Source organism: Drosophila santomea, chromosome 2R (genome assembly GCF_016746245.2).
Source record: "Drosophila santomea strain STO CAGO 1482 chromosome 2R, Prin_Dsan_1.1, whole genome shotgun sequence".
NCBI lineage: Eukaryota > Metazoa > Arthropoda > Insecta > Diptera > Drosophilidae > Drosophila > Drosophila santomea.
Genome location: NC_053017.2, coordinates 14,015,628 through 14,035,537, shown reverse-complemented (window position 1 = coordinate 14,035,537; position 19,910 = coordinate 14,015,628). Strand labels below are relative to the sequence as shown.

At 45.3% G+C, this 19,910-nt stretch overlaps 2 protein-coding genes across 3 annotated transcripts; both read right to left on the bottom strand.

Moving 5' to 3' along the window:
* Nucleotides 1–12: 12 nt before the first annotated feature.
* LOC120445744 (putative inorganic phosphate cotransporter) lies at nt 13–5,630 on the bottom strand. Its single transcript, XM_039626319.1, has 4 exons — nt 5,201–5,630; nt 2,140–2,330; nt 760–1,836; nt 13–697 (listed from the first exon to the last, which is right to left on the bottom strand). The coding sequence occupies exons 1-4, from the start codon at nt 5,247–5,249 to the stop codon at nt 521–523; spliced, it is 1,494 nt and encodes a 497-aa protein (XP_039482253.1). The 5' UTR covers nt 5,250–5,630; the 3' UTR covers nt 13–520.
* A 6,280-nt stretch (nt 5,631–11,910) lies between these two features.
* On the bottom strand, nt 11,911–18,666 carry LOC120445860 (putative inorganic phosphate cotransporter). 2 transcript variants are annotated; one of them, XM_039626501.2, is made up of 4 exons: nt 18,255–18,666; nt 13,630–13,766; nt 12,474–13,559; nt 11,911–12,382 (listed from the first exon to the last, which is right to left on the bottom strand). In XM_039626501.2, the coding sequence occupies exons 1-4, from the start codon at nt 18,340–18,342 to the stop codon at nt 12,218–12,220; spliced, it is 1,476 nt and encodes a 491-aa protein (XP_039482435.1). In that variant the 5' UTR covers nt 18,343–18,666; the 3' UTR covers nt 11,911–12,217. The 2 variants fall into 2 exon arrangements, with proteins under 2 accessions (XP_039482435.1, XP_039482436.1); XM_039626502.2 differs by lacking the exon at nt 18,255–18,666 and adding an exon at nt 14,971–15,126.
* Nucleotides 18,667–19,910: the final 1,244 nt, after the last annotated feature.

Sequence of the window (19,910 nt, the reverse complement as noted above, 5' to 3'; positions counted from 1 at the left end):
AAACACAAATGATTTCGTTACATTTTGACTGTTTCACAGCTGCGAATTGAGCTGTTTTATTCATGGCTAGTGTTGTCTTCATCATTCTTTTTTGCCTTTTTTAGTTTACTTTTTCATCACAAGTTTGGTTTTCGTTAATGCCTAACTTAACACTAAAACATAACAATTACTAGAGTTGATGCTGCAGCTCGTCGCGGGCTCTGTCCCTATTTACACTGAACGTTATCTCAAGTTGCACGTTTAATTGGTTTGTTTGATAGTTTGTTTATCTTTCTTCTTATTTTGTTTTTTTTTTTTGTTTTTTGGGATTATGTACATTATGGAAATACTGCAAACAATAATAATTTACGCTGCCTTAGGACTAAGCAATTACCGTATAATATCGCTAATGGAAGCACGCGATCGTCACTAAAGTTAACTTTCAGCTTGTCTGGTGTCTAACTAACTAACTACGCCTACGAATCTAAGAAACAACAGCCCGGATGATTCTGGATGCGGTATGGACATGCCTTCGCAGGCTCTATTTGACCTGGCCATTGGGCGCCAGTGGCGTGCCCTGCTCCGCATCCTCCTTATTGTCGCGTGGGGAGTCCCACCATTGCACCTCCGTGCGTCCAAATATGACGAAGAGAAGATTGCCCAAGAAGTAGAAGGCGGCAGCCAGCAGGAACACCAATCGCCACTCAGTTACGCTTGTCTAAAGATTGATATTCGAATATTAATTGGGTTTCATTTCCATATCATGGCCATCTAACTCACCTCATCAACGACAATCTGTCCCACGATCACTGGTGCGATTCCACTCATCACGTTCGCTGCACAGTTCGTAATGCCCATCAGTGTTCCGGCGTAATTCGGGGACAGATCGATGTGGTTCACCTGGAAGCCCAGATAGGTGGCTCCACTGATGCCCACCGTCAAGGTGAGCAGCGTTACCGCCAGTGCAGCATTATTAGCCGGCACATAACCCAAAGCGATCAGCGAGAGCATCGGTATCCAATGGCCAATGCTGTTGAAGATCTTGCGGTTGAAGGACAGCGACATGCCCTCCTTCTTCTGGAGCACCTTGGATAGCCAGACGAAGAAGAAGCTCAGGAGCAGCATGACCATGTAGGGAAGGGAGGAGAGCAGCGCACCCTGCTTGATGTCCACGTGGTAGATATTCTTCATGTACGTGGGGATCTGCATGAGCAGGAGCCAGTAGCCGAACATGTGGGTGCAGTGCACCACCAGGAGGGAAAGGAAGGGCAGGGAACTAAAGATGGCCTTCCAGGGCGTGGGCGCCAGTTTCTCGGCGGATTGCATCTTGCCATCGCTACGCGAGTCCGTAATGTACTTCAGTTCGCCGGCCGAAATCAGACGGTGTTCCTCCGGAGTGCTGGCCGAGAACAGGTACCAGAAGACCATCCAAATAAAGCCGCATGCTCCGCCCAAATAGAAGATACTCGGCCATCCCAAGACGGAGTCGGCGATGAAGCCACTAGTGGCCAGCATCACCACCGTTCCAAACTGGGCGCCCGAGTAGCAGAGTGTTCCCAGCATTCCTCGCTCCTCCGCCGGCGACCACTTGGCCAACAGCGCATGCGTGGCCGGATGCACTGCACCCTGGGCCAGGCCCATCACGAATCGCATCACAGCAAGGGCCACCCATCCGAATTGCAGGGACATCGGCGAGAGCATCGTGATCATGGCGGCTATACCCAATCCGTACATCAGCATGGTCTTGGCTCCATAGCGCTGGGCGATATAGCCACCGGGCACCTGGGTTACGATGTAGCCAAAGAAGAAGCTGGCCTGCAGGCTGCCCTTCTCCTTCTGGGTGAAGTTGTAGTAGCGCTGTGAAGGATAGCATACGTGAGATGGGGTTCGGGCAAGGCAATTACCTCTAAGATCCTCCAAAACATAGGAAACTTATGGTTCAGTGTCAACTCAAAGCTCAAACGGCAAACCTCAGAAACCACATAATATGTACAATATGTGGCATTCGGAAATGGTTTTGTGTAATACTTATGATAATGATAATACAAGTATCATGAGTATCAACTCGGAATTTACGAAATACACGTGAATACAAAGTTTCAGATCGTTTGGAGAATTTGAGAATCATTAGATCGGTTGTTCAGGAGTTCCAGCACTTACCTCCGAATTAAAGAAGTCAAAGCCGGGCTCGCTGGAGGGCGCCTTGGGATCGGTGGTGTTCTGAGCCAGGGCGGTGCTGTTGTCCGTCATGGCCACCAGGGCCACACTGAGGTTCACCCGCCAGGCGTAGCTCATCGCGAGGCAGAAGAAGCACAGGATGCACTGCACATGCCTCACCCCAATGAATTTCTCTGCAATGGTAGAGAGATCGGATGAGTTGGTTATGCCATGAGGTCTACGAAGTGGGGAGTATTGGTAACGGGTGATTGGAAGGAGGGGGAACATGCTTCACATGTGGCGCTTTTTCGCCGTCTCGCTCTCTCGCGGCCCCTTATCAACATTAACGCGCGGAGCTCTCTGTTTCTCCGCTTCTCTCAATCGCAAGCTCTCTTTCTCTGCGGTGTTGGCCGCTCCGTAAGCCCCAAACTGGTAGCCGCCATGTAAGTATGTGGGGCGCGTTTATTTATAAAACACTTTGACTATGTCAAAATCTTGTTCACGCACGCACTTGCCAGCGGGCCAGAAAGAGATGGGTGGCAGCCGCACATATACAGAGACACCCACTCGACCAAAAACTTGGCTACAAACACACTGGGAAACGAGCATTGGACTTTGAGAGACGTCCTCTTTTGCTATTGTTGTGTAAAATGCAACGAGACGGTGCTGTACTATATCACCTCTAAAGTATAGAGTATAGAGTATAAGGTACTACTATGTTCCACACACACACACACACTACACTACCTGTTCTCGGGGCAACCGGCGGATGGCGGATCGGTCGGGCGATCCTCACGTGACGATCCGATCCCTCCGCCCGCGGCATGCCATCATACATTGTACACACATACATATGTACGTATGTATCTCTTTTGGTTTTGGTCGCTGCCTTACGCGGATTTGTTTTCGTGCATTTGGCTATTTTTAAACCCGACTTTGGTCCGACTCTGGCCATAAATGGCTTAGTCTTTATAAATAGGAGTGGGCTGGCAGGCGGTGGGCGGTGGTTGGTGGTCGGTGGCAGGGTGGTGCACATTGCAACACCGCCTCACCAAAGGCAACCTTGCAACGCGGCCTTACACGGCTCTGGGGTCTATTGAACCCCGGAGCTCGAGTTTGATTGCTAACCATTAATTACAGCTACAGTCGAAAGTCTCTAAGTCTCTACGGTTTGAACATCCAAAATCTGTTATTTCATACTTTTCATTAAACTACCAGGGTAACAAAAAAAACTGTAATACTCAGAATTTTGTAATTTCAAAAATTTAAAAAACTCAAGTTTTGGTAAAAACTATGACTGAGACTTGTTGATAGCATAACTTGAGCAACTCAGCTTCCATAAATATTTCTCCATGAATGAGACCTTAAATGGTGATTCCAGCTATACGAGTTTTACTGTGTTTCCAGTAATTTCACATTTGAATTGCTGTCCGAAAACCAAACTGACGTCCGAACTTTGAGCTCTCTCTTCCACTTCCACTGCCACTACCGCTGCCACTTCCATTTCCTCTTGTTGAGTGGCGCTCCCTCTATCTCTCTCTGACGCTCGTTCCCCATCTCTCTCCCCCGCAAGCGTGCCGTCTCTTTCGCCGCGATTTTTTCGTGCCGTATGCGATGACTCGTGGTCGTGTGAGAACGCTTTATCTGACACGTTTTTAAATTTATTTGCGCAATGTCTTCCCCTTAGGCGTAATGCCCCGTCAAATTTATGGCCAAGATATATAGAGCTTTTTTTTTTTGTCTCGCGACGAAGAGGCCCAGAAAAGAATCAGACAACGATCACAATAACGATTGCAAACTAATTTTCTGCGGAATATACATACATATGCCGAGCCAAATCAATCAGCATTTATGAGCCGCCATAAAGGCAAGAGCACCAGCACCAGCTTGGAGTGTTTATTGGCTGCCATTTATAGTATATTCGCGTATATTTTGATTGATTGCCGGTCCGCTGCGGTCCCCAGTGGGTACAGTCACCGCCTGGGGCCGGGACAATCGAAGGACACACAGCACTAAGTGAGTCAAGTGTGCCGTATTGATAACCGATAGCACGGGGCCCCGATAAAACTGGAACGCCGTCGAGTTTTCCAGGCGCGGCGGGCGGCAGAAGGCATCCGAGCGGTGGGTGATAAGATAATCGCCGCTTACAGCGTCGCTTTTCCCGCTATAGCACCACCCAAACCACCCAACCATTTTGTTTACCGTTAGACCCTGCCAATGGCCAAGTAACTGAGACGAGCACATGCATTTGGAACGTGTAAGTGTACAGATGGCGACGGACTAGTTAACAGCCCCGAATTTGTCATTGGCTTTACTGCGGCTTATCACCTGACCGACCGAGCGAGCGAACTGCCAGTTGCCCATCCCGATGTCACCCTCCCCCGCATGCCCGGCACGTGTGTGGTGGTGTGGTGGGAGGGGGGATGGGGGATCTATTTAAAATTCTTAATTTCATTGGCGCAGCAGATATACGGTAGCAGATCATCAGCGCTCTATTCTCGTTTTTCTTCGTTTTTGTTTATTTTTATCACCCGAAAGTGCTAAAATGTGATTTTATTTTGTTTGTCAGCGTAACTAAGAATCAAAAGGAGCAACAACAACGCACGTAAATAAATTGAGGAAAAATTTAATTGTATCTCGGAGGATGCATTTCTGTGCAGTGGAGGTCGTCTATATGGCTGTATAAACTGCACAATTATTTTTGATATTTCTGAATCACTGGAGCAACGCTTTCAGTTCAGCAGCTCCACAGGCTGGATTCAAACAAAAAACGGGGGAAAAAAAGTGATTCTAGTGGTTCTAGAAATAGAGCGAGCTGCCGGTTCAGATAGAGATACAGATCGAGATGGAATATGGGAGTGCTGTTAGAGAACCAATTAAGCGATTTCCGGCAACACGAGCTCGGATCAAGTCGAACGATCGCGACGCTTACATAAGACACGTGCTTGGGACAGTTGTTATATGATGCATGTGGCTTGGAGGCTGGGAGAGATCGGAGATCGTGGATCGTGGATTGGAGGTGTGCTTAGTAGATCTTCGGTGGGGGCGTGTGTGTACTACTCACCGTTGGCGTATTTACCACCCGTTTTCACCATGGTCAATGCAGTTGTCATGTGTGCGGCGCGGGTTGAGTTTATATATCTGATATATAATCTGTTAGATCTTATTTGGTTTTTTTTTGGTTTTGCTTTCGAAACGTTAACGTTCGCGTTTGGTTTAGTTTGGTTTGGGTCACTGGAATTTTTCGGTTTCTCACGCAGCGTTTTCCGGTTCCGTCATGAAGTTGCCGCACATGTGTGTGCGCACGATTTTCTTTGCGCGTGTTTTCCCTATTAGTTTGAAAAGCAAAAAGCGAAATGCGAAATGCGAACAGCGAAAAGATTACGGATCCAGCGATTCTAACCGTAGGACTTTTCAAAACTCTGGCTATACTATTTGCTATTTGGTTCAGCGACGACGAGCGGGTTTTGAACGTTCTGGCGAACGACTGCGACTGCTTGAGTAGCTGGCGGTGGTCGATTCTTTTATAAATATGATCGAACTCGGACCAGCCGCTCTCACCAACACACTCGCAAATCGCCGGAGAGAGTGTGTGGTGTATCTGTATCGCGTGAGTTCCAATTCCGCTATCAGTCAAACCGAACACGCTGGCACTCACAGATACTCCGCGTTCGCCTGTATGTGTGTGTGTATATGTATGTTTCGATGTGGATTTCTCTCTGGGTGAACCGGCGAACGAACGGGAGTAAGTAAACAACACCAAGACCAGCACATGGTTATCAGTTCGGGCCAAGTGGTTACCGTCACCCGCTCCGCTCCGCGCTCCGCGGACCTCAGTCCTCGAATTTCTGGGTATTATGCCTGCAGCGCGCTGTAACATTAGTCACACAGATCGTTTGCTCAGCTTCTCTCTGCACGCAAACGCAAACGCACACCCATTCTCTTTCTGCTGAAAGAGAGAGTGCGGCCTTTGGTCGGCAGATCTGGTATCTTCCAGATACAAATTCCGTCTGTCTAGTGGCATGAATGGACGACTGCATCCTGCGGAATCCTAGGTAAACAACATGACATGAGCCAGCCGAAGATAATGTGCCACGAAAACCTCAGGCGAGGTCATCGCATTACCCTGATAAGAACGAAGTAGCCTCAGTCATCCTAGTGGCATGCCATTTCATCTTTTGAGTACTCTCTCTCTGTGGTTAATGACATAACCCAGCCTCGAGACGATCTATTACAATGCGCTGGCTGATCGATGGACACCCTCGTCATGCACACAGACCCTTTGATTGATGCCATTTTGATTTCAAGTCGACACGAAATTCCCCGCGACTTCGCCCAGTTTAATTACTTCTCTTGTTTTTATGGCACTCTAGTTTATTGTTCTCATTGCTCTTGCCCGCGCACACGTCTTATCAAAATATAATTGCTGAAAATGAAATGTTTTAAACAAATTATTTATGCTTATCAGCGCCCGACACTTCAGACTTTGATTTTCGACTAAGTAAATGTGAGCCGACCACCGGCGGTCCCCATTCCACAGCCCACTTCTACCCACTTCTGTCCACTTCTGCCCACATTTCCCCCAGGAAACGCTCTGCAAATTCATTCTGATTCTGACAATCGCCGCAGGGATGAGGGCCTGGCGGAGGGGCAGGTGCAGGAGTCAGGGGCCAATGACGACAGCCGCTGGCTGATAAGGCTCCCCACTCCCAATCCCCTTCTTACACACAAAGAAATAAGCATTCGTACACATTTTCCTGCTTAAAAGTATATATTTTTGGGAATTTTAGGGAGCAAATGAAAGATTTAATCTAAAGTAATGATTAAGTGAAAACGCCTTTCCTTTGAATAGGTAGTGCTTGAGCTCACAGGATATCTGAAATAAAGAGTATTATTTTCTTTTAAAGTTTTAATTTTATCCTGCATTGCATTATTTAATTACTTCAAATAAAATAAATATATATTAATTAAGTTATAACCGCTGAGGATAAAGAGACAAATGCTGCTCATCGTAGAGGGCTTCATTTTCCGCAGCCAAACTGTTGCCTTAATGATTGAGTTTCTTGAACAAACAAACAGCGAAAACAATAACAGTGCCAGACTTTTGCTCATATGATATATTTATTTGTTTTCCGTGCATTCCGCTGATGGCAAATCAATTTTGGCACATGGCACACACGTTTCAAGGCACGTTCATTTGTCCAGTACCCGGATTGCGAATCTCGAGACATTTGCACGTTATCGGTTTCCGATTTCGTTGGCCATTTCGATTAGCCAAGCCCCCGTGGCCCAATCCATAACCTGGCTATCAGCACCGGATCTGCGGCCAAAGAATTAATTGGTCATCGCCTCTAATGGGACGTTTTTAGTAAGTGATTTGGGCGAAATACGGATTTATGGCTGGCTAAATTTAGTGAATATGCGGATCCATCCGCTGATGGCAATCTAATCAAGAGACACGCCCACTTAATAAGGCGTCGGCACTGATGGATGCGAGTGTTACAGCAGAGTACAGCTTATCGCCTCACGAATGGTAAACAGTCAGTCAGTCCGCTTGACGTCAACTAATCATCGGCGAGGGGAAATGGGGGGCTGGGGGGTCAGATGCAGGCACTTTGAAAGCACTATACCATATGGCATATGGCGCCCTTACATGTGAGCCCTGTTCTGGACTAATTAATATGCAGCCTTCTTTTCTTACATCTTCCTATTTAAATTTACATATATCGCTTAGTTGGAAAATTATTTACGCCGCATTACGTATACGCCAGGTGTAACCAAACAAAAACCCTCTAAACGGGCTAATTGCGAGCGGATGGTGTTGCGTATCCATCAGTATGGATTCTTCTAGCTTCTGGCTCCTGTCCAGTGGCCGTCGGGAGTTTTTTTCCAGTGCTAATCACGATGTCCCCGGGACACTTGGACATTGTTTGAGGCGATGGCGCCGACAGCATTTTAATGCTCTCCGCAAATGTTGTTCTATGGAAATTACCTTTGTTGGCACCCTCTAAAGCGGGTATAACTCATAATAGGGTGAACTTGACCCTGAGAGTTGGAGGTATTTTATTAAAAGAGTTTTGCTTTCATTCCCTGTAATCAATGAAGACATGCCATGGCAATTTTATTAAAAAAAAGGATCACGTAAGTGACATAACGAAATGAATGAAAGTGTATTAACACACCTCACCTGAAGCTCTCGTAAAAGCAATCACGGTTACCCAACATCTTTAAATAGCAGAAACGAAAACTTTTCCGCTCCTAAAGATAGCGGTAATTAAGATTGATCAATATCAGTTGGCCGTTGGGCGGGCAATAAATTCGAATAAATTGAAAAGAGTATCTGATCGTCGTTTGTTTTTGTCCAGGCTGCGATGGATTTTGCATGCAAACAAGTCGAAATAAATTGATCACAATATTGGAATTTATATTTTTGGGTGGCATCTAAATGTTTGGGCAAATGGCTCATTACAGCGGGGCATCAAATCGATGGGCGATTGTGTGAATTCCTATAGCATATTTGAGTTACCGACTGTCGGCGAGATAATTGAATTGTGTCCAGTCAGCGGCAATTGTCCATTGTCCACTGCCACCCGCCAATTTCAATTAGCGTGGGTTCTCCACTGGAAACTTTTATCGCCGATATGTACATATAAATGGGTATTGATCCGCCAGGTGGGTGGGGCACCATCGGGGGCGTGGCTCTCTATTAGCACCCTGTCATCGGAGGCCGCGGAAAAATGTCTGTGGGTCAGCCGCCAATTGGCAAACACTCAAAGACGCGTATTTGCGGAAAAAAATTTCATCAAAATTTTTATTCAACTTAATTGCGGTCGCTTGGACATATAAATAGATCATTTGGGAGCGGTTATTTCCGCCGGAGGTGGACAAAAAAAACAAGAACCAATTGCCTTGAGTCACTCGACAAATCTCTCGTGGCCGCAGTGCGACTGCAGAATCTCGTTTCCAGATTCTAGATTCCAGAATCTTATCGCACGGAAGATTTCGAGGAGCCATAAAGAAAGGCGTATATCACATTCTATTGTGCAAGCGCACAAGTGTTATCATTTGCAGGCGACCCTAACAGTAGCGCTGATTTATCACCTGCGGCGTGACATCACGGACTACTAAAACTACTAAAACTACATAGTCACTATCTAGCCACATTTGGCTAGCTGGCTAAAGCCCAGATCCAAAGATCACGCGAAAATTGCCCAAGATGACTCGGCAAATGTGAATAGGATCGAAAATTAGTTAAAAGCGCCATCGAGTTGGCTGTGAAATGAAAATGAACAATTCATTATCGCCGCACTGGCAGCTGAATACTTGCTTGAATATAAATACGAATATACGAATATAATTTGTTGCAAAAAAACAACAAACAACACTTATTTGCGTTAACAGTGCAAAAATGATTAAGCGATAACCTTAAAGACAAAGACAGAGAGAGGGGGGAGGGAGGGAGAGAGTGGGTGAAAGAGAGGGGGACAAAGAATGTGATCGCGAGAGAGAGAGAATGGGGCGCCGCACTGTGCTAATTGTTTTTGCCATTTTGCAGGCCCCAATCCGATTCACACAAACACATGCACACACGCATACACACGCACACACACACCCATAGGTACGAAAGCACCAAAGAGAGGGCGACTCTCTCGGCCGATCTTTGATCACGTTTCCCGCACACGACGAAGGCACCCGATTCCAACGCTTGGAGCCTCGTTCACGTGATAACCATGTGCTGTCTCTCTCTCCCGCTGCCGCTCCCTCTCTCGCTCTCCTTGTATATTTTTATGTAGAAAACGAGTCGCGAAATAAGTTGTGCACTTTTGCGATGGGGCCAGCATGTTCGTGGGGGGTGGGGTGGGGTGGGGCAAGATCGGGGGAAGTTGGAGACCGATGGGTGTGCTATCCATGATTTCACCACTGGGGAGCGCCGTTGAGAGAGACACGCGAGAAACTGCCGATTCATAGTGTGTCGGCCGACTATCACGCATTGCTCATTCCCCATTCTGGTCGAGATTTGCACACTTTATTTCGGGCCTCGAACGAATGGATCCCCTCCACCTCCCGCAATCCAACCAACCAGTTTATGATGATGGCCAAAAACCGAGGCCAGAAACCCAATCGAGCCCCTGCACCGTTGAATCTGAAAATCTCACTTCCTTGAGATCTTTTAATAATGCCATCTTTACAAATGATTTCAGTCACATGTGAGAGATTTCCTATCTTTTCAGTTTATGCTAATTAAACGGAGAGGTAGCTCCTATTCGTTAAGCTTTTCTTATATATGGTAGTACTATATTTTTTACAGTGTAGAACATTACTTGGTCGATAGGACAATCGGCATGCTAGAATTGTACGGTTTTATTGCGACTTGATAAGATCTCCTCAGATTTCATAAAAATAACCCTCTTTAAATGGGCATTTAATGGATTCCCTTATCGTGCGATAGCTTAAGAGCTCAAGATTCCTGCACATGTGGTTGGAAAATGAGAATTGCCGAAGTCCCCAGAACTCGTAACTTACCCAGCACGAGATCCGATTCGAAATGATAGTTTTACTGGGAATCAAATTTAAATTAGGTTGACTCAAATACTCGCTCACTGCCGTCACACAACTAAAAATACATGTGTGAATATATACTTTTAAGTAAATATATATGTATGTACATAAGTCGCCTCATATACGTAACACTGCCTTTGTTCATATCGCGTGCTTGAAAGTGGAAGAAAAAAAGCATTTATTCAAATTCCGCTTATCAACAAGTTCGCTCCGCCACTGAAATGTTCCCCCAATCCCCCCTCGCTCCCCACTTTCCAGTAGCCCGCCAAGTTCGAAGCTATAAAATGTGCACGTCACTCAAATATGCGAGATACGCTCGAAATGGGGATTAAATGATTGCAAAATTGATTTGCCAGCTCGACTTAGTTTTGTGATCCAACTTTATCTGCCTTCGAAGCCTAGAGTAAAGTATTTAACTCAAATCTGCGATTTCTAGTCTGCCATCTTTGCTGCGTCAGCAAAACGTTGGAATGTTCACGTTGTACTCAGCGCGTGTTTTTTTGGATTGAAAGAATATGGTATCCCATATCCAAAAGGTCAGGTTTACGTTCCTAAAGATGTAGACATTGGTTGTGGTTGATCACCTAGCAACTTATGTTTACTTAAGCGAAGTCTACATGTAATCTACATGTGTATGTAGCTTACATTCTACAAAATTTCTCTACGGCGATCTCTATTTTTAAAGCATACTTTTTGGGGCGTTTGGTAAGCCAAATCCAAAGTTTCATTGACAGCTCTTTTATTCATAAAATCGTCAAGCAACTAATATCTAAACTATTTTTAAAAAATCCGTTTAAAAATAAAATTAATTTAGAAACATATAGCCATAACTAGATTAAGAAATACTTATACTCTTTTAGTTCTTTAATTTTCTATTTAGTGGGTGCTGTAGGTAATTTAAATGGCACCAATTGTTAAGTCTTAATATTAGTATAGTTAACTATTGAATTCGCACAAGTAGATCTTAAAATAAAGATTTTGACTTGATTCAATCACAACAATGTTGTTAAAAATGATCTAGAATATCATAGTTCAAAAAGGATCAGTAAATGTATAACTAATTCGCTGCTATAACTTCTAAGATTTTGATTCTTAATTTGAGCATTTAACTCAAAATATGCCAAAGAAATATATTATTTTATCTGACCTTCAAAATCAAACACTTCCCACCCACATTAAAGCCCCACCACATGTGGGAATCAAACATCTCTGCGGTTTTCTTTTCACATGTTGCTCATGCTCTTTTTATTGTTTTTTTTTTCTTCTTTAATTTTTGTTTTTTTCTTTTTTTGCGTGGGTAATCCTATCACATAGCATTAACAAACTAAACTTAAGACGAGTGGAATGCAAATACGAAATAGTCACAGTTAACAAATACACTTTACAAATATACACGGCCAATGCGAGAATGCATTGCACCCGGCTGCAACTAGGGTGGATAGTTTTGGATTTTATAGGAGAGCGGAACTAACTGACTAGTAGTTTCGATACCCATTTAACTAAGTCCCCGTCATCCGTTCATCTAGTGCTGCGACTCCACCTGGGGCGTGGAGTTGCGACGAGGCTTCGCCGGAGGATCGTTCCACGGCTGGACATTCGCCTTGCCGAAGATCACAAACAGAGTATTGCCCACCAGGTAGAAGGCGGCCGCAATGAAGAACACAATGCGCCACTGCTCGGGATCGTGCTGGAAAAGAGATCGGAAGATATTGGGGTTAGTCAAGGAATTTGATAACATAAATATCCTGACATTGATTACACATCGATGGTAGACTCACCTCATTTGTGACAATGAATCCGACGATCAGCGGGGCAATGATGCTCATGATGTTGGCCACACCGTTGGTGATGCCCATGAGGATGCCAGCGAAGTTGGGCGACAGATCGATGTGGTTCATGTTGAAGCCCAGGTAGGTGGCTCCGTTCATGCCCACGGTAAAGCAGAGAAGGACCACAGCCACCTCGGACTGATCTGGGTTCACGTAGGCCAAGCCAATCAAGGTGACCATGGGAACCCACAGACCAATGGAGTTGAAGAGCTTCCTGCTCGTAACTCTTGAAATGCAGTTTCGGTTGTTCAACTGGGCGGATATCGATGAGAATACAAAGGACATGGCGAACATGCATACGTAGGGCAGCGCGGAGAGGAGAGCATTCGACTTGATGTCCTTGTTAAGGATGTTCTTCATGTAGCTGGGGATCTCGGTGAGAAGGGTCCAGAAACCCCAGTTGTGCACCGAGTGGGCGACGATCAGTACGAGGAAGGCGGGTGACGTAAAGAAGCTCAGCCAGGGCGTGGGCAACAGCTCCTTCGGCTGCTCCTGGTCACTGGATACCTCGTCGGCCTGCGACATCTCGATCAGCTTCCTCTCCTCAGCCGAGATGCTCTTGCACTCTTGTGGCGATCCTGCGCCATAGAAGAAGTACACCACCGCCCACACGCATCCAATTCCTCCAGAGATATAGAAGATGCTGGGCCACCCGATGGGCGATGCTGCAATTACTCCACTGGTGGCCAGCATGATGATCGTTCCGAACTGGTTACCCGAGTAGGCAAAGGTGCCCAACGTGGCTCTCTCCTTGGGCGGTGCCCATTGGGAGAGGATCGTGTGGGTGGAGGGAAAGACCACTCCCTGGCACAGACCCTCCACCACACGCAAAGCGCAGACCAGCTGCCAGCCTCCGATCCTTGCGCAAATGGGTGTCAGGATGTTCAGGACTGAGCAGACGGCCAGTCCCGACAGGATCATCACCTTGCCGCCATATTTCCTGGCCAATTGACCCGCCGGCACCTGGGTGATCACATAGCCCCAGAAGAAACTACTCAGCAGCAGGGATTTTGTCTGCTCCGACCAATCGTACTCCTGCAGGAAAGATGATCGAAAAGTAATTAGTATTTGCTTAGCCTCAATAGAGATTTACGTATATACTTACGGGAAAATCGGGATTCACGGACGCGGCATCGGTCATGGCCACCACAGCCACGGAGAGGTTTACTCGGAGGGCATAGGCCACCGTGAGGGCGCAGAAGAGCAGGAAGATCTGGAAGTGGCGGATGCCCAAGCCGGAGTCTAAAAAGCAATCAGAAAGCAATCGTATCGATTAGGTAAGGTTGGGTAATCTGACACCCATATTGATCTTCAGCCCAGTCAATGGGCAATCACCCACATCGATTAGCAGAGCTAATCAGTCGCATTATCAGCGGCATTATTATAGACACATGTACCTACATATATGTACCTAAGTATATGTTATGACTGCGGGGATGTGTCTGTAGGTCACCTGTAGGTCGCCTGTGGCCAAGATACGGACACGGGACACGAACTTTTCTTCTACGTTCCGAGATCCTACCCCCAGGTGAATGGATTTATGACCGACAGTTTGTTTGCTCTAGTAATTGTTCTTCCATTTGAGGCGTAATTAAAGCATAAATTTATCATCCCTTATCAGCCAGACAAGCGCTGGAGACAGAATTATTTGCCTTTCTATTTGCATTCGGGGGGGCGGCTTCTGTTTCTGGTTTCTGGTTTCTGGATTACGAAAAAAATTCCATTCATAGATATGGCGCCAAATTGTCGGCCACACTTTAGAGGCTATGTCTGCGCCCCTGAACCACCCAACCACCCAACCACCTCCCACTTTCCACCCCTTTCACCCCACGTTACTTAGATATGAAACTATATCTGCATGTAGTCGGGCTAATGTTCGATGTTTGTTTAATTCCGCGTTGGCCGACAGAGATTAACAAGCTGTGAGTGGGCCATTAGAAGAGCCAGTTACAACCGCTTTACAGAGGGCTATTTAAAAATCTCGAATTAATTCCCATTTGCACTTTGAATTCCCATTTGCTCTAGCTGAATTCGGGGGCTCGTCTTTTATGGATATTCTCTTATCAACGCTGATAAGAGCTCCTACGCAATTTCTTGCCAGTTGAAGGAGAGCTATTCATAGCAAATCTATCTTTTTTGAGCTGGTGGAAAGAAGCTGTGGTAATGTGGGGATACTTTTGTGGTCGATTGAATACATTTGTAAATAGTCGTAAAAATATATTACATTTAATAATACATATACTTGGAAATTCAGACAAGAAATGCAAGCTATGCACATTTATTTGTATAAATGCACAATCTATTATTATATTAATTCAAAGATTACACTTCACTTTGTAATTTACACACCTTACTATACGACTATCTATATTTAAGCCATGCTATTTTCTCAACTAAGCTTTCTTCCCTTTAAGCTCTTTGAATAACACCCTCAATCAGGACCCACCTTCATCCTCAAAGCGACGATTCTTCACAGTGGTAACCATACTGGGATGTGCACTAAGCCAATTAACTAGTTAACTCTGAATGAATATAAGGTGTGGGATTTGAGGCAAAGGCACTACCGTTCGGCTTGGAGCCTGTTCACTAACTGATGGCTTCTTGGCGGAGCATCAGCAGGTGCTTTACGCAAATAGTCAGATCATCTAACCAGCATCGCCTGCTAATCTTGTGGCTATATGGGTAAGCCTATCTGTATATGGCATAGCTATAGCTCGGGGCTACAGCTGTATCTGCATCTGTATCTGTATCTGTATCTGGAACTGTGACGTTAGCTGTCGCTCTGATTTGTTGACATTGTAAAAGCGCGTGGCAGTTGCTTGTTCCTGCCAGTTGCACCCCACCACCTAACCACCCCAAAAACACAAACCCATTTTCGACCCCTGGGGGTGTGCTTATCTCCAGCTTTTGATGTAACCAGTTGAGGCATTGAGGCATTGAGGCATTATGCTGATCACAAGGCGAGCGCATGCTACGATCCTATCATAGATCCTAAATTATCTGCGATTTATTGCCTACATACGGTTTTCAAATTGTTAACCGATAGCTTTGAACTTGAAAGTTGGTTGTCGGTTGGCAATTGGAACGTATTCCATATAGCAAAGCTTTGCATTCAGTGCCAAAGCTCAAGCGCCAAAAGCCAACTGGCCAAAGCTGCAATGTTATTGTTTACTACGGTGGGGAGTGCCTACAACGAACCAGCATCAAACTTTAAAGCTTTCGCTAACCACAAGTCACGCAATTAGTGCTGTAATTATCAAGCAAACGGAATTATGCATTTTAATTGCGTTCCATTTCCCACATTGATGTTCAGTCACTCAATGAATCGATTTCAGTTTGGCCACTGGACACGCTTCTGGGGTAATCATCACACAGCTTTGGGCTCTCCGCGTCACTATCATATGGGGCTGATAAGGAGACGACGAATGTGACAGGTGGAAACTCCGCTCAGAAGACGTTAAGACCAACGACTTTCAAATGTCCAGGCACTTCACTTCCACATTGACCAGATAGTGAGCGCCACTCGATGACATCCCAGATAGGGTTTCCATTCGATGATAGCCCGGTGTCGTTGGTGTTCGGGGGATAATGGCCGTCAAGTGGCAAGATGTCACAACTTGCCCCAGACAAGGCCCACTCACTTGGCCACCTTGTGCCGCCGGCCGGATGGACAGTTGGACGGATGGATGGATGGATGGATGGACAGTTGGATGGATGGATGGATGGATGGACGGCTGATAAGCCTGCTTTTTGGCCTAGTTTATATCTGGTACAAACTGGCGAAGCGGGTTTCTCCAAACCGATAGAACCACCCACAACGCAGGGGCTTACATTGGACACAACTAATTTGTATTGGAAAATATGGTTTTTGAATGGGTGTATATTGGATTTGTAAATGTGTGTCAAGTGACTGAATTCTAATAGTACACAGAAGTAGAAAAAGTGGTAATTAGTTGTAAAACAACAGCATAAAAAGCAATGCTGAACATAAACTTCCTTCATAAGTAAATAAATTTAGATGCATCTGTTGTTTTAGTCCACACATTTTTTCGCTGTGCATTTTGTGGCCTATCAGCAACACAGCCTTCCGTTCTACCCGTGATTTGTGACCCGACTTGCGGTGTCAGCCTCGTCTCGATGTGAGGTTTTTTGCGTTATTTAGCGGGCGCCATGGCGCCTGCCTTGCCAATTTGAATATTTAGTGAAATTATTTAAATATACAATTACAAGTAATCCAAACTTGGCTGCTTATTTTGAGCGTACATGTGTAATTTATGCTCTGACGGAAGAGTTCCCCGCATTTTGTCATTTTCATTTTCATTTTCATTTTGTCAAGTGCTAATGAATTTGCATGCAGGCCACTTGGCGCCCGATAATTGCACGCAGCTCTAAATAAAGATATTCGATTTATTAGCGATAAATGTGCATATTTAATTAGCCACATGCCTTATCCCTAAAGGCTTGGCCCCCCGCCTTTCATCAAGATATCCAACTAGCCATATACACTTCCCCCTCAACTGCCGTGTGGTTGTTGTTGTTTCGTTTGGTTTGGTTTGGTTTAGTCAAAGCAGGAACATAATAGGAAATATGCGAGATTTATGTTTTCGCCATATACGCGGCCGACTCTAATTGTTCAAAGAATCGTATCTCTCAATCTCAATCTCAATCTCAATCTGAATCTGAATGTGAATCGGAGTCTGAGTCTGGATCCGTAGCTGATGTTTGCTGTTGCTTAGTAGCAGTATTTGTGCACTAGTTGCTCATTAGTCGCCGGCACTAAACTGGATTCGCCTCAGACAGCCTGTCGAGTATTGGTGCATTCTTTGTGATCTGTTGTGTTTGTTTACCTGCGATTTTCGTATTCCACATACGCCCCGTTGTCCCGTACACCCAAACAAAGTGAAATTATCCGGTTTGTTGGGTGGTTTTGTGCCCTGGGTCGCGATTTGCATACGAACTTTGATGATTTATATTTACGAAACCGCTTCCTGTCTGTCCGATTTATCAGATTTTTCGTTCTGCGGACAGGCCCCTCTCTCATCCTATCTAAACTAATTCAGATTTAATGACCAGCCTCTGTTTGGGCCATAATAATAATGAAGTCGAACTCGAACTCGAACTCGATCCAGTAGTGACTAACACCCATCAAGCAAAACACATTTTGGCACCAAGAAAACACTTGATGCAGTCAGTACGCAAAAAGTTAAATAAAGTGAATAACAGCAACAAATAATTAACCGTCACTGCCACTTAAGATTTAATCACATTTTGTCAAATTAGCAAACTGGCCGCACTTCAAAATTAATTGTTCATCATAATCGAACAGCAAACTTCAGGTTTGGAAAACTTTCGGCAAAACGTTGATCCTATCGTTTTGGCTTTTATCACTGAAAAAATACTCAAAGGTGACCTTCTTCTTTAGGGCTGACTTTTATATAACTTTTCTTGATGCAACAGATCGTTAAATCACTTCCGAACTAAAGTTCTCGGTTGAATGGTCACTGGCTTTTATGGCTAGTAAAATAAATTAGAGTATAAACCGTATAATTTCTAGAAAGTAAAACGTGTTTGTTGTGAATCTTTGCGCACACCTCCCATGTCGTAAGGCACTTGTTAAATTGGTTTCAATCAACCTATTTAATGTGTACAACTGTGAAATTACAGCCACCTTAAGTAACTTTCATCGCCACCTACCAGTAATCACAATTATCTAACCATAGTTCCACTTACGTTTGCCCACAGCCTCATCCTCTTTTGTGGAGTTTTTGGCCTCCATGTCCATGGTTCCATTGCTGCCACCGCAACACAAGAGCTTCATGATGACTGGATTTCGGCTTTCGGCTTTTGACTTTTGACTATTGGTGATTACTCTCTCAAATGAATTACTTTCTAAACGAGTGTTGGCAGTGGTTGGTATTCGTTGGATTGTTCTATCACTTTTACGCCTGGGGGCCGCTCTTAATGCGGCGTGGTAATTAAATGTTTGCCAGCGGTCGAAGCAAATGTCACCATATTCACAACCGATGCAATCGCTTTCGTTACTGCCCGATTTCGATGGGCTCGGATCGTTACAATTTGATGTTAACTATGTGCTATAGTCAGTGTACTAAAGTACCGCTCTCGACGACGCTGCGCTTTCAGACCGACTGAACAATGAGTCGGCGCGCGGACTCCATTTATACGCTGCTCGATCGATCGCCACTCAAACACACGCTCCGTGCTCGCACGCTCCAAAATACGTCACCGGAGATTTGAGCCAGCCAGTTAGCAAGCCAACAAGCCAGCCAACAAGCCAGCCAGCTAGCCAGTTGACACTCCATGGAAAGCACTCTCCAAGTGAAAAATCCGGCGGACAGAGAAATTCCCCAGAAGCAGACCACTTGCCCGCTTCGTGGACAGCGTGTGGGGTGGGCGTTGTGGTCGAGATATCCGTGAAATCGAATCTTATCGAACTCATCTTTAGATTACCCGGACTTGTCAGGGACTCCGTGTGCCAGTGTATGTAGAGCACAACGCGTCGAGTGGCCGGACCTCGCACCCAATCAAAGGCAGGCTCATTTGATGATCTTGACATAATGATATATTCTTTGGTATCAATCCCGAGGGCGATGCCAATGGCATGCACCTCCACAGCAGCGAAATGGGCCAGTGGAAAATTTACAGCCGGCAGACTGGGGGTCTTCAGCTATTCGAGTGAATGAAACACAGATACCTTTTTGGTAAACACAGATTGAGTTATTGGGCGTCAAGGGAAACCCCGGTTAGCAAACAAAAAAAATACAAAATACAAAATACAAAATAAAAGCCGAAAACAAAAATACGAACAAAAAGAGCGCAGAGTGGCGTAGCTTGAAAACTGGTTAAGCGATCACTTGCCGTACTCGTGGATGCCACGGAACTTCAGGCTTAACGATCTATCAAACTATCTGGGGGTATTCGGAAATTCCTGCCAGAGATTGGAGATTGGACTAGAGTGGAGTGCAATGCTCTTGACATTAGGGCACTTTCACTTTTATCCGCGCAAAAAAAGGGGCCCAATTAGAAATGTTCTCGGCTGTCGTCGCACAGTGCAGGTGCTGATTGAAATTCTTAGTTATGCATAGTTCATGCCTGGCTGCTTCAATGGAATTTGTTTCGGATCTCATCTACCTCTCTCTATAAAACGATTCACATTGTTGTGTTTTTATTAAGACAATAACTGGCATTTCTTGCAACTTAGTATCTTAACCACGCCGCGTGCGTACACCGATATCTCATTGTATCGCCGACTTTGTCCGGATTCGCACACATCACATTGCCAAATTTACGGCCCCGCAAATGAAAGTTCGATCTAATGGTGCGTCAGCAGAGCAAACAAGTGCTTTAGATAGCTCATTGGAGCGCTGG